The 12,481-nt window shown below is 38.5% G+C and overlaps 1 protein-coding gene across 2 annotated transcripts in view; it reads left to right on the top strand.

Annotated features, from left to right (window-relative positions):
* Positions 1-12,481, top strand: part of LOC137149704 (multidrug resistance-associated protein 1-like) — a 53,874-nt gene that overhangs the window by 26,557 nt on the left and 14,836 nt on the right. For both annotated transcript variants that reach the window (XM_067543259.1, XM_067543269.1), the window contains exons 12-18: positions 1,478-1,604; positions 3,239-3,415; positions 5,247-5,414; positions 6,976-7,162; positions 10,293-10,365; positions 10,951-11,011; positions 12,187-12,406. In XM_067543259.1, the coding sequence (XP_067399360.1) occupies positions 1,478-1,604; positions 3,239-3,415; positions 5,247-5,414; positions 6,976-7,162; positions 10,293-10,365; positions 10,951-11,011; positions 12,187-12,406 (1,013 nt within the window). The remainder of the gene's footprint in view (positions 1-1,477; positions 1,605-3,238; positions 3,416-5,246; positions 5,415-6,975; positions 7,163-10,292; positions 10,366-10,950; positions 11,012-12,186; positions 12,407-12,481) is intronic.

The following is a 12,481-nucleotide window of genomic DNA, read 5'->3' as shown; positions in this document are numbered from 1 at the left end:
TATGGGATAGATCATGACATTCCAGTGTGCCTAGTGTAAGAGGCAGCATATTATGTCCCAAAACAGTCTCCCACCTCAGTTGACTCCACAGACCAGGGTATCCCTCCTGATCTCTCCACTGCTCAGGGAAGTGAATAAATCCAGAGCAGCATATGCTCCCTGATGTGCTAGCACTGCCATGTGACCGGGTGCATAGGGGAAAGAGGGAGGCCAAGGCTCTGCTCACTCTCCAACCCTTCATTCACCTGCACAGGGAGTGGCTGTAGAGCCCATGCAGAGCCTGCTTCTCCCACTGTATTGCTACTCATGATGCAGGTAGCCAGCACAGGGATGTGAGGGCACACAATGCCCTGATACCTCTGCACTGCTGCAAAAGCTGGACCACCATTGAGCCCCTTAAAAGCATTTGGAAAATACCTACAAATCAAATGATGTGTGTTTGTTTTCCTTTCGGAGCTTACATGGTCTCTTACTATTGTTAAACTTGTATTGTGAGGTGTCTTCCTACTACAAAAAAGAGTTTGTTTTTCTGGCAATGGGCTCTTGATCCCTCCATCTCCCTGCAAGGAACTTTCCTCTTGTCTGTAATTCTCAAATGATAGTCTCCCCTACAAGGAAAAAATTCCCAAGCAGCTCTCTCCTTATCTTTGTCATGTGTTTCTTGATGTAAATTCAGCCAGGCCTAAATTGGCACATGATACACAAATTAAACGGTTGGTAAACAAACAGGAGGATGTAACCAGACTTTTAGTAGAAGTACTCACAGTTGCAAATGTTTTGCCTGGTAATAAAGGTTTGCAGGATATGGCTGTCAGAGAACTGTAACCAAGTCTCACAAATGTCAGGGCTCTACAAAAGATGCAGCACCTCTGCATATGTTGATCCAATGATGTTACAATTATTCTCTATTGCAACAGAGTCTGAAACTTTTAAATTGGGATTTATTGTATTTGTATCCCCCCACAAAAATTGCCCCCCACCTCCCCGCTGAGATGGATAGAGGATGACTACTCCAGTTGAGTTGGATTAATATCTTAATCTGCCTATTTTACGTAAACAGTGAGCGTGTATTGAGCACAATAGATTCTATAGTAGTGCATCATAATACAAAGAAACTAGATGCCCTGAAAAATCCCAGGTAGGAAGGAGTGTGAAACACCCAGCAGTATGAGGATAATAAGAGTGATACTACTTATTGGTAAGACAGCACTTACCCATCCTCATGTTCAAAAATATTTAGGGTGATCACAATATATTGTTAACAAATGGTGACTTTACAGATATTACAGTCTCCAACTTTTCAGGGTTCTAGAGTGTACTCTGATCACAAGTGCCTGAATTGAAATATTCACCTTCTCAATCACAGTGGAGTAGGTTGTATTTTTGTCCTTCAGCATCCACTGAAGAGGATTCTGCTCTATACATAGTACAGTATTTACAGAGGATAACAGTTGTCTGTTTTCCTAAATGTTTCCAGTTTGAACATGAAGATCCCAGAAGGCTCTTTAGTTGCTGTTGTGGGGCAGGTTGGGTCTGGAAAGTCATCTCTCCTTTCTGCTATTCTTGGCGAAATGGACAAGTTTGAAGGAACAGTCCAAAGAAAAGTAAAGTTGATTTTGTTTTTTGTGTCTGTAGTTATACTATTCCAACATGACTGTTTTAGAGAAGATGGTTTATTTGTGACTATAATAAAATGTATTGGCAATGAAAGTATTTCTTTTAGTACTCTGCCTGTTGGATCTTTTGAAAAAATAGCTGGGTGGCATTCATGTTGCTTGTCACGTTAACTGATTTGCAGTCACCTACACTAAAACTAATATGTTTTAGTCTTCATTTTTAGTAAATCTATAATTATTCATTGCAAAAATCCTTAGGATTAAGGTCATGCATCAAGCCTAAGCATCCTACAGTGGCTGGTTTAGAAGAGTGATAAAATGGTAACTCATTTGGAGCAGTGATATAGTCTTGCAAGAGACACTCAGCCCTCTCAAAATGACTTACACATAGAAAGGAGAGAGAAGATTTAAATAGGGGGAAATGAGTTGCGGGCAGAGATGAAAGGAAGTTCATACTGCCCCTCTCAATACTGACAGTTCCCTTGGCATAAACTCTTTCTGTGGTTGCACAGAGTGAGGAAAGTGTCCAAGTGCCTATCAGAATAAAATTGAATTAAAGAGGCTTATATTAGGCTAAAACAGCTATGCAGAAAGATAACCTCTCAAAATAGCCTACACTAATAATACTTATCCCAAGCGCTGTAAATAGATTAATCAATCATCATAACACGGGTAGATGCAGAGTGGTCACGTAACTATAAAGTAACTCAAACTCATGAGTCAGATTAGGATTTGGTAGTTCTTTCCTTCCACTCCTTTGTAGACGGTGCTACCTTTCACTAATGTAGAAATAAGAAGGGATCTGAATTTTCTTTCTAATTTACAGCAAGTGAATCAATTTAGTAAATGTTAGTGGAAATATAAAAAGGAAAAATGGGACTCTTTGGAACAGGGAACTATATAGACTCTAATACTGAAAAGTTAGTATGGATTCATTGGATGGGGGATGATGTCAGTGACTTATATTTACTAATACAATTAATAGATTTTTGTAGATTTATGCATTAAAGTCAGAAGGCTCCACTATGATCATGTAGTCAGGAGCACTTAAAATCATCACTCCTGTCCCATAAAACCATATTAGTTTCTAGTGGTTGACATTTTTATCCAGTTAGAATGTTAGGTCAATGATACATAAAGGTACTGTGTAACTAGTCACAATAGTGTCCAGAATTAAGTAGTACGTCATCTTGTTATTCCATTTGAGCAATGTTTCAAAAAGTGCAAATTAAACCAGAACGTAACCTTCCTGTATTTGCCACATACTTAGTATAGGTCCAATTTTGCTGCCTTTATGTGCACTGAGGTCCTATTGCTCTCAGTGAGGCAATTCAAAGAGTAAGTTTTTACTCAATGAGCTAAGGGTGACAGAATTGGGACTATATATATATTATGTACATGCCCTCATAACATGCACAATATTTCAGCCAGAATCTTCAACAGTTTGGTCAGGAACATTGACTTTTTAGAATTCTAATAGTTTGACTATGCTATTATTTTAGAAGTAATAACCAATGATTTTACTTTGAAATATAATTTGAACAGTAGATGTTCTTAAAATGCTATCTTACCACATGCAGAACTGTCCAAATGAGTGTACTTTGCTTTTTCTCTTTATTTAGGGTTCAGTGGCTTATGTTTCCCAGCAGGCCTGGATTCAGAATTCCATTTTACAAGAAAATATTCTCTTTGGCTTAGGTCTGAATAGGTCATATTATGAGCGGGTTTTGGAAGCCTGTGCTTTACTACCAGATTTGGAGCAGTTACCGAATGGGGATCAAACGGAGATTGGAGAAAGGGTGAGAACTTGAAACATCACATACAGTCACTCAGCTGAGTTACAGTTTGCAATATTTTTTCAGATGCATTTAGTTTGCTAATTGACATTAAACATGAAAAATACTAAAAAGGCCTAACTTTGCCCCATATGAGATCAGTGGGAACAGAGTTAAGTTAATGTTGGTTGCTTTTGAAAATCCCATTCTGCATCTCTATTTCATTCTGAATTTTGGTACTCTCTCCATGATCTATCTTGTTTGCCTGGATGTATTGCTGGGAAAATTGTCAGATACCACTGTTGTGTCTTAATCTTTTAATGTTGATTGTTCTGGCCCCTTTAAAAAAGTAAAACAAAAAAGTCCAGACTAACAAGCTTTATGAAACTGATCCATTTTAAACAATGATGGAGTAATGATTAATTGTTGTTGTCATTTTTATTCTGTTATTTGTTTCCAATGATCCCCTGTTATAAAGGATAAAAATATTTCTATAAAAAACTTTGTAAAATTAGGTAATTATTTTTTTTTTTTAAATTCACTAAGACAATCTCCCTTGGTATGTCAGCTCCATCCTCTTTTGGATCTATTGGTTGTAATATTACTTCCACAGAAAATATTGGGGGATCAGAGCAGGAGCCAGAACTTATCAAGGATAAAGTTTATGTTTCTAATGTCAGATAACCAGATTGAGGCTGTGTGGGTAACTAGGGCATTTAGCGTGTTAAGCAAAAACTATTTGTGTATGCATTTTATATCTGCAGGTTTCTTTTAAAGCTTACTGGTAGGAACTGAGGCATGCTAATAAGTTATTGCACCCCCTTCTGAAACTATTTCTACTCTATTTTTTTCAACCCTGACTATTTTTGCAAAAAATGTTTTTGATCTTTTGGAAGAAAAGGAAGGAAAAAAATTATCCTGAAGGCTCCATCTTAGTGTATTAGATAAACACACCCTTCATAAAAGCAGTATAATAATTACCGTATTTTGCCTGTAAGATATCAATAAAATGTTTCCCCTTTAGTTAGGACTATAGAGTTGGCAAGTGCACCTAGTCCAGGAGCTCTTATTTTATTTATAGGTAAAATACATGAAGCTAGTACAGGACTAGCCTTGAGCTGGAAAGAGTTTCCCTTGTCCAAAATGTTACTCTCCCCTCTCTATCTCTTTTTCCAACTTTCACACAAACATGCAGATACTTAACCTGTCACAAATCTTGTTTTTTCAAAGGCTAAATATGTTTGTCCCAAAGGAGATGTACTGTATAAAATACATCCATGTCCTTTTCTGTGCCAAAGCTTTAGAGCCTGCTAGAGCTCCTGTATGGAAGGTAGTGAGGGAACCAGAATGGAAAAGCTTAATTGTAAACTCTTTCAAATAAAGCTAACTGGACATTTGTAAATCGGTAAGGGAATATATAGCCACTTATAAAAAGTTCCTCTTTTGAAGTGCAGCTGTGTCCCTACTTTCATGGTCAACTGTTGACTCACATCATCAGTTTTGAGCTGTAGACAATTACTTTTAACCTAGATCTATAGTCTTCAAGAAAAATCTGATATATATTGTATATAAATCTATATATTAAAGAAAACAAACATAAATACGTTTCATATGTGGTATCTCCTCTTGAAGTGATTTATACAATCTGTTTGCACTTCTTAGTGGTATAGTGTAACTGACATGAGTTAGACATGCTGGTTCAGAATGACAGTAAATCATGAGTGCCTTTTTTCTGGAATCACCAGTAGTTGCATTACAATAATTGTTTTGGGGAGTGGAGTAATAGCTGGAGAACACTTTTGGGTTTTTTAAACAAAGTTGGTGGTTTGAGCTAGTAACGCTTTTCTTTTCTTAGGGAGTGAATATAAGTGGGGGACAGAAGCAGAGGGTGAGTCTGGCTAGAGCTGTTTACAGCAACGCTGACCTATATCTTCTGGATGACCCCTTATCTGCTGTAGATGTACATGTTGGAAAGCATCTTTTTGAGAAACTGATTGGGCCCTCTGGGCTCTTAAAAAACAAGGTAAAGAAAGCAGTCTTCACATAGAACAACAAGCAGATTGAAAAATCTTCAGTCATGTCTGCATGGGCCTGTTATATATGCTAAAGAGAGGGAACACTTTGCATGAAAATGTTAAATAGGAGGTCCTGCTGATTGTGCTATTTAAATTATATCAAGCAGTCTTACGAACACAGACAAAGTCAGCACTTAACCTGGGATGACTTAGAAGTCTCAAAGGGTACATCTACACTGCAATAAAAAAAAATGCCTGGCCCTGAGTGTGGGGCAAGTGACTTGGACTCACGGGCCCCTGGGCTAAAAATCACAGTGTTGACATTCAGGCTTGGGCTGGAGCCCAGGCTCTCAGACCCATCCCACTTGCAGGGTTTTAGAGCTTGGCCTGCAGCCTGAGCCCGAATGTCTACACTGCAGTTTTTAACCCACGAGCCCAAGTCAGCTGACCCTGGCCAACGATGATCTTTTATTGCAGTATAGATGTGCCATGTAGTCACAGAGAGACATCTAATATTTGAGCCACCAGCTTGGCCCTTGCTCTTTAGTGGCAGAGCTTTTAGGAGTGATGTGGATTCTGTCTGTGGGGAGGGAAGAAGGGCCTTGTGATCATCATTGGTCCTTCACCTGGCTGAACGAAGGACCTAAGGTTCACAGAGTCTAAGGCCAGAAGGGCCCACTGTGATCATTTAGTCATCCTACAGAACACGGGCTATGGAACTTTCCCAAAATATCTTTTAGAAAAATTGCTAGTGATGGAGAATTCACTGCAACCATTGGGAAGTTGTTCCAATGATTAGTTACACTCCCTGTTAAAAAAAATTGCACCTTATTTCCAGTTTGAACTTGTCTACATTCAACTTCCAAATTTACTCAATAGGAAGTTGCATCCAGTGTGAGTGGCAAAAGGAAGGTTTCTTGGTGACCAAAGGAATCCCAGAGGAAGAATGGGAGGGGGAAGGAGTTCTCTCATCTAAGAGATATTAAAGATTCAAATATCTTGGTGAAAAGTAACTTTCCACAGTATTACTGATTTATGCAGATTATTTACTGCTAGCTGGTGCCTATGTAATTCATGGATTGGTGGAAGTGGAGATGTCCCTCTTTTACTTCCCTCTCACCCTCCTCCTCTTCCCCTGCTTTATTGGTAATAAACATCTGAAAAAGGAGGTGCGGTACTGAAAACACTAGTAATGGCAAATGCCTAAACATGATGAATAGTGCTGCTATCAATCAACATAGATATGGTACTAGGTTGTATTTAGAGGGACTTTTACCAAGAAACTTGAGCTTTCAAGATCTTCTGTTACCACTGGAAATGAGCACTGAAATATTTTTATTTGTAAGGCTGATACTTACTACAATAAATGAATTATCAAATTACACATCACTATGCTGCTGTTTTATACACGGGTTCTTAAGGCATGTTGTAACAATGGTAACAATGTCTTCAAACCCAGCTGATTACTTTAAATACAATTCCATGTGCAACTCTAATTTTTTTAAAAAGTATACTGTTAGTGCCCGCTTCATTTTCATATGGTAGAAAATAAAATGTTTTGTATTTCAGACACGTATTTTAGTGACCCATAACCTGACACTCCTGCCTCAGGCAGATGTTATAATTGTTATGGAAGATGGCAGGATAACAAACATGGGGACCTACCAAGAGCTGCTCTCAGAAAGAGCTAATTTTGCTGAGCTCCTTCAAGTCATCAGTGCAGAAAATAAAAGTGAAGAGACACCTCAAATGAAAAGTGAGCACATAGTATTTTTGAATATACCGTGTTTTCATAAAGAAATCTAGTGTTACCTTTCCACATCAGTTGCTAAGGAAATATTTGTCCTCCAGGGGATTAAATAGCGCAAGGATTTGATAAAGGGATACACAGCCTTTCACTTTTCTATCACTCATCTGAATCCAGCCAGGTTAGATGCTGAGATTCCAAGTTATAAACTGAAATAAAATTCAGGCACTATTGGAATAGTAAACCATTGACTTCAGACACCTGAAGGCCCTCATGTGACCAGGCCCAATGAGAATATAAGTAATTCCTAGAACAGGAAATTGTCACATAATACCATGATTTTTCTGCTTATGCTTTTTTTTGGTCTTGTTAACTACTAATTGACTTTAGTCAAAGATTCATTTTGGTGTATCTGACACTTTAATAATTCTGACTTTAATAGCCATTTTCAGTAATACCTGCTGGTTTGTCACTAATCTACATGGTATTACATTAGAAGCTTTCCCCACTTCCATAGGTTTAATGGAACATGTTATGGTGAAGCATGGCATAAGAATTGTCAGTCTGAGAGCATTTCTTTTCCTCTTGCAAATATACAAAGAAAGCGTTCTGCACTTTTCAGAGGGATGCTGTCAAAGCTTTAGGCTTAACATTTTACCTAGCTGACAGCTCTTCCAATATTACTGGGAGACACTTTTTTACATGGGAAGTTTCTAAGTAGGGGTTTGGGTTTTTTGTTTGTTTTTAATGTATTGCTCTTGTGCTGAGAAACAAACAATTCCTTGTCTTGTATCTCCTATTTCTGTATAGTAGTTAAGCAATAAATATATTCTCAGATTGCAAATGATGCTGCTGCTATATAAGTTGAAGTGTTTTTTGTTTAGCAAGGCTTCTATGGTAATGATATATTTATGAAAAAGAGTGGGGTGGGGGCAAATAGGCCAAGTTGAACAGAGATTATTGTCAGATTTCTGTGATGCTCCTGACAACTTAAGTAAAGATAATTAGCACAAAATTTAAAAAGGAGGTACTATATATTACAGACATATAATATATAAATATTAAGAAAGGTATTTGCATATTCTAGGATGTTAATTTGTAGCATGCAAGTAGAAGCATAGCTATGAATGAATACAAAGGGTAAATGGACAAAATTATAGGTGCTTTCAGCACAATAGACATATGCAAAAAATAATTCTGTTTTAACAGGTTTATTGACAAATGACAGCAAGATAAAAACAACAAATCTCATACTATCACTGCAGATTTTTTTTTACTCTTTCTTGATACTAGCATAACATGGGAAACGACAAAACACTTTGACTAACATCTTTGATTATGACATGAGAATATTTTGAGATGTAGGCTCATCTTAATATTTGAGGAAGCCAGTGCAGGGAGGGAAACAGAGACAAGGGTTATACATTCTCACTTGAGGAATAGTTATTTCCTTGGAATTTCTGGGCCACGTTCTTTGATAGCATAACTCCTTTCACTTCACAAGAGTTACACTGGCAGAGAATTTGGCCCTCCATTTTTTTCTGCAAAGCTATTGCAGGAGTCTAAATGCAGGCATTTTTTAGACTAGGTAGCCCCAAAAAGGGCTTTACTGATAAAATTTAAATGTTAATAGGCAGAGAAAGACAGAATTCTCTTATATATTCAAAACAAACTATAGTATTTGAAAATACTTTATATAGTTCATTCTTTCATTAACTTTACATTCTGTCATGGTTGCAGGATTAGCTGCACCTCTGACCCCCATCTAGTGTCAGAGGGCACCCCCTCTGGTGTCAGTCTTTGTGCCTTTATCTCTCTGGGGCTGGAATTCTGCAGTTTTCACACTTAGATCAGGCCATGGGCTAGAGTACCTTGTGTATCAACCATGCTTACCCAGCAGCAGGTCCAACTGGGATCAGCACCTGCAGTGATTCTTTTGGGAGTCTGTGGCCAGTGGTGAATGGCGTGACCTCTTTATAACCCAAATATTGTTTTATTTCAAACCAAAGTATGGTTTAATTCTAAGAGAATGCACAAAGCATTTAGAGAAAAGGTTTTTTTTTTAAAAACAGCTATATGCAACTCCATCTTACCTAGAGGCTTGCCATCCTTTGGTACGCAAGCCTCATTTTCCCAGCCCCCACTAACTCCTGGGGTCTGGGTGTCAGTCTGTTTCCCTTAACTGTGTTTTTCCCCTGCCTTGAAGGAGTATGTACTTTTCCATCTAGTTCAGAGTCATGTGTTCCCAAGTTTGGATCCTTCTTGACAAACTAATCCAGTTGGCTCAGTGGGGAGCCGGAGGTAGGACATCAAAATGAATGGCACTTTCATTGTCTCTTAAGTGTTGCTAGAAAGGTAGCTAACTAGCACCATTGTTCTGCTTCCTGCTTGTTTTTCCAGCAGCCTGCATGGGACCTGCTTGTAATATTTCATGATCTGTTTGGATGTTATGTCATTTTCTGTATGATTACAAGGGGCCAACAGCACATATGCAGGAAAACTGACAATAGCTTCAGATTGTCCCAGTGCATGGTGCAGTGCAGGTGTTTGTGCTTTCAAATTTTATCTCTGACTATGCTGATTTGAACAGTCTGGACAGCAGTTACAGGACAGGGGATCCATCCCATCTTTGGGGTGGTTAAAAAGGACAGTCCCTGAAGAACGGGGGAAAAGAGGCAGAGACTGTTCGGAGTCTCTGTATTCACCTACTGGTCACAAGTTCCTGCAGTGGACAGGGCTTGCAAGTAGCTGAACCCAGCTGGGTCTGCTGAATAACCAGGGTTAGTACACAGGGGAGCGACACCTTGGGAACCTATTCTGAAAGTGAAAGAATCACTGGTTTCCACTCTGGGGGACGTGAAGGTCCAGGACTTGTCCCCTGAAAAGGCTCACTCAGGCTAAAGAGGGGTCAAAGGTGCAGCTGGCTCTGAACTCTGACACTGTTATTAATCTAAATTCTAAACCAACATATTCATACAGTAAACTCCTCAATAACCAGGTCAATATCAAGTATTCAGACATGCAGAGCAGCCCCACGCTCACCTCACCTACATTCTTTTTTATTTCTGACTTCTTAATGATTGCAACTGTTTGAACAAATTCTAAAGACTCAAAAGTATTTTCCATTTTTTCACTGCAGTGTGTTCTTTAAAGAGAGAGAGTCAAAAAGGCCATACTCTGCCTCAAAAAGAGCTCCTGGGGCATAAAAATAGGTAAGTAATGAAACCAAGCAGTACATAGCCGGGCTCTGAGTTGGGGGGGGGGGGAGGGGAACTGAAGTGATGCTAAAAACTACTCTAACCTCCTGCACTTAGAGAGTGCACAGTGCAAGATTTGGGTGCAAAGCTGGGCTGGGGAATGGAAGGGCTGCCTGCATCATCTCCACTCCGGCTGTTCGTAAGCAACATAAGACTATAGCTTTGTTTTTTCTAATGTCCTTTGCACTCATGCTGCTCCCTAGCACTGGTTTGGTTTGCTTTTTTGTGCATGTCAGACCACCTCTGTATTCTGTTTGGTAGCTGCGTAAATTCCTAGGGGCGGACATCTATTTGCAAGTTGGTAAAGCGCTGTGTGCACTTAGGACACTGCATCAATCGTGGTAATCATGTCTGGCTATGCTGACATTTTAATGATAAAAAGGAAGGGCTTGGACATACACCAAGGCATTTCCAAGAAGAAGGAATTCACAGGCTTTTAAGTTCACTTTTTTTTATTAAAGATTAATTCTGAGTATGTGTTTTTCTTGATGTTTCACTGAGTGTTTAAGATTAAAATAAATGTAACATTGTCATTGGCAGTTCTTCCTTTGAACAAAGGAAAGCATTCTCAATGAAGAAAGAAAGCGTTGCTACTGGCAGTGTAAGCCTTAGATAAATTACCTCTCTTATTTTCTAATAATTTACCTGTATATAAAGTAATTATACTCAGGGCTGGGCGCAACATCTATTAAGGTTGCCTGACATTGCCCATTATAAGACCCAGCTTTCAGTTATTTGTAGTTTTGCCAAACATTAACCATTTGGGCTGAAATTTTCCATACTAGGCATCTGCCTCAAGGTGAATGTTTTGCAAAAATCTCAGCCAAATAGTTGAGTTATTTCTGAAATCGGGGCTAGAGAAAAACATGTTTTGCCTATGTTAAAAATAATTCTGATGGCCCCTTCTTTGAAAAGTTCTAATGCCTCAATGCTTTGGAGCAGGGGCTTGAAATTTGGCAAGAGGGTGGCCTTTGTGTGAGGGATTTGTCTTTTGCCATTCCTGTGAAAATCTCTCCATATTTGGTCAACTCATAAGCCTCTGAAAATAATGTTCAGTAGTCTGAAAAATTAGGTCTGATGTCTCAAATTGGGCACCAAAAATTATTGGACGCTTTTGACCTGACTCTTACTGTGCCTCAGCTTTCAATCTATAAAATGGGAATGATGCCTCTCATTTCATAGGGTGTCATCAAAATCAATCAATAAATATTTGTGTAGCGCTCTGATACTATAGTGATGAGCATCACAGAAAAGCCCATGAGAAAGTTAATTCCGTATTCAGAGGAGGGTTTGAATAGCATGACAAATAAGGTAAACGCACAGACAGATAATGAATAACTGCTCATTAAGTGAGCACCATCCATCCTGTGCACTGAATGAGACCGGGGTCCTGTTGAAAAAAAGTAATATGTGATCATGTAATTAATTATTGCATTCACAGTTCATTCACAGAAAAGGGGCAAGTTTCATAGGCAACCTTAATTCTGACATTTAACATTTTTATGCTTGATTTTGCAGCCTTAATGTTCTTTTTAATATTGTGTGTAACATATATTAAAGGTATCCCTGTACAGCTGATACATTTTATTATAAGGAAAAAAAGTATTTGTGGGAGAAATAGCTTTTTGGAGACCCAAAACATGATTGCATGTGATTAAATTATTTGATTTTATTATTTATATGAAAATCTGAAGAAATTAGTGTATGCAGTTAATTTATAGTAATTTGCCTTCACAATGACATTTTTCGTAACTCCTGTGCTTCTCTTCTATTAAGATGACAATGTCAGTTATTTTGAAATACCTGCAAGCATTTGGCTGGCTATGGGTGTGGCTAACCATAGCCGCTTACTTAGGACAAAATGCACTAGCCATAGGACAAAATCTGTGGCTTAGCACCTGGACAGCGGAAGAAGAAAAAATTAAGGATTACACTGAGTGGAAACACATAAGAAACAATAAACTTGGTGTCTATGGGCTTTTGGGATTCATACAAGGTAAGGCTAAGCATACAAGACTTTATTTTCTCTATATTTGCAAAGCTTAGTTGCCTGGGTGTTTTTACAGCCTGC

The sequence above is a fragment of the Emydura macquarii genome, unplaced genomic scaffold (genome assembly GCF_026122565.2).
Source record: "Emydura macquarii macquarii isolate MOO-44397 ecotype Brisbane River unplaced genomic scaffold, CSIRO-AGI_Emac_v2 contig_75, whole genome shotgun sequence".
Lineage (NCBI taxonomy): Eukaryota > Metazoa > Chordata > Testudines > Chelidae > Emydura > Emydura macquarii.
Note: the sequence above shows the minus strand (reverse complement) of the source record. Positions and strands in the feature narration are given on the sequence as shown.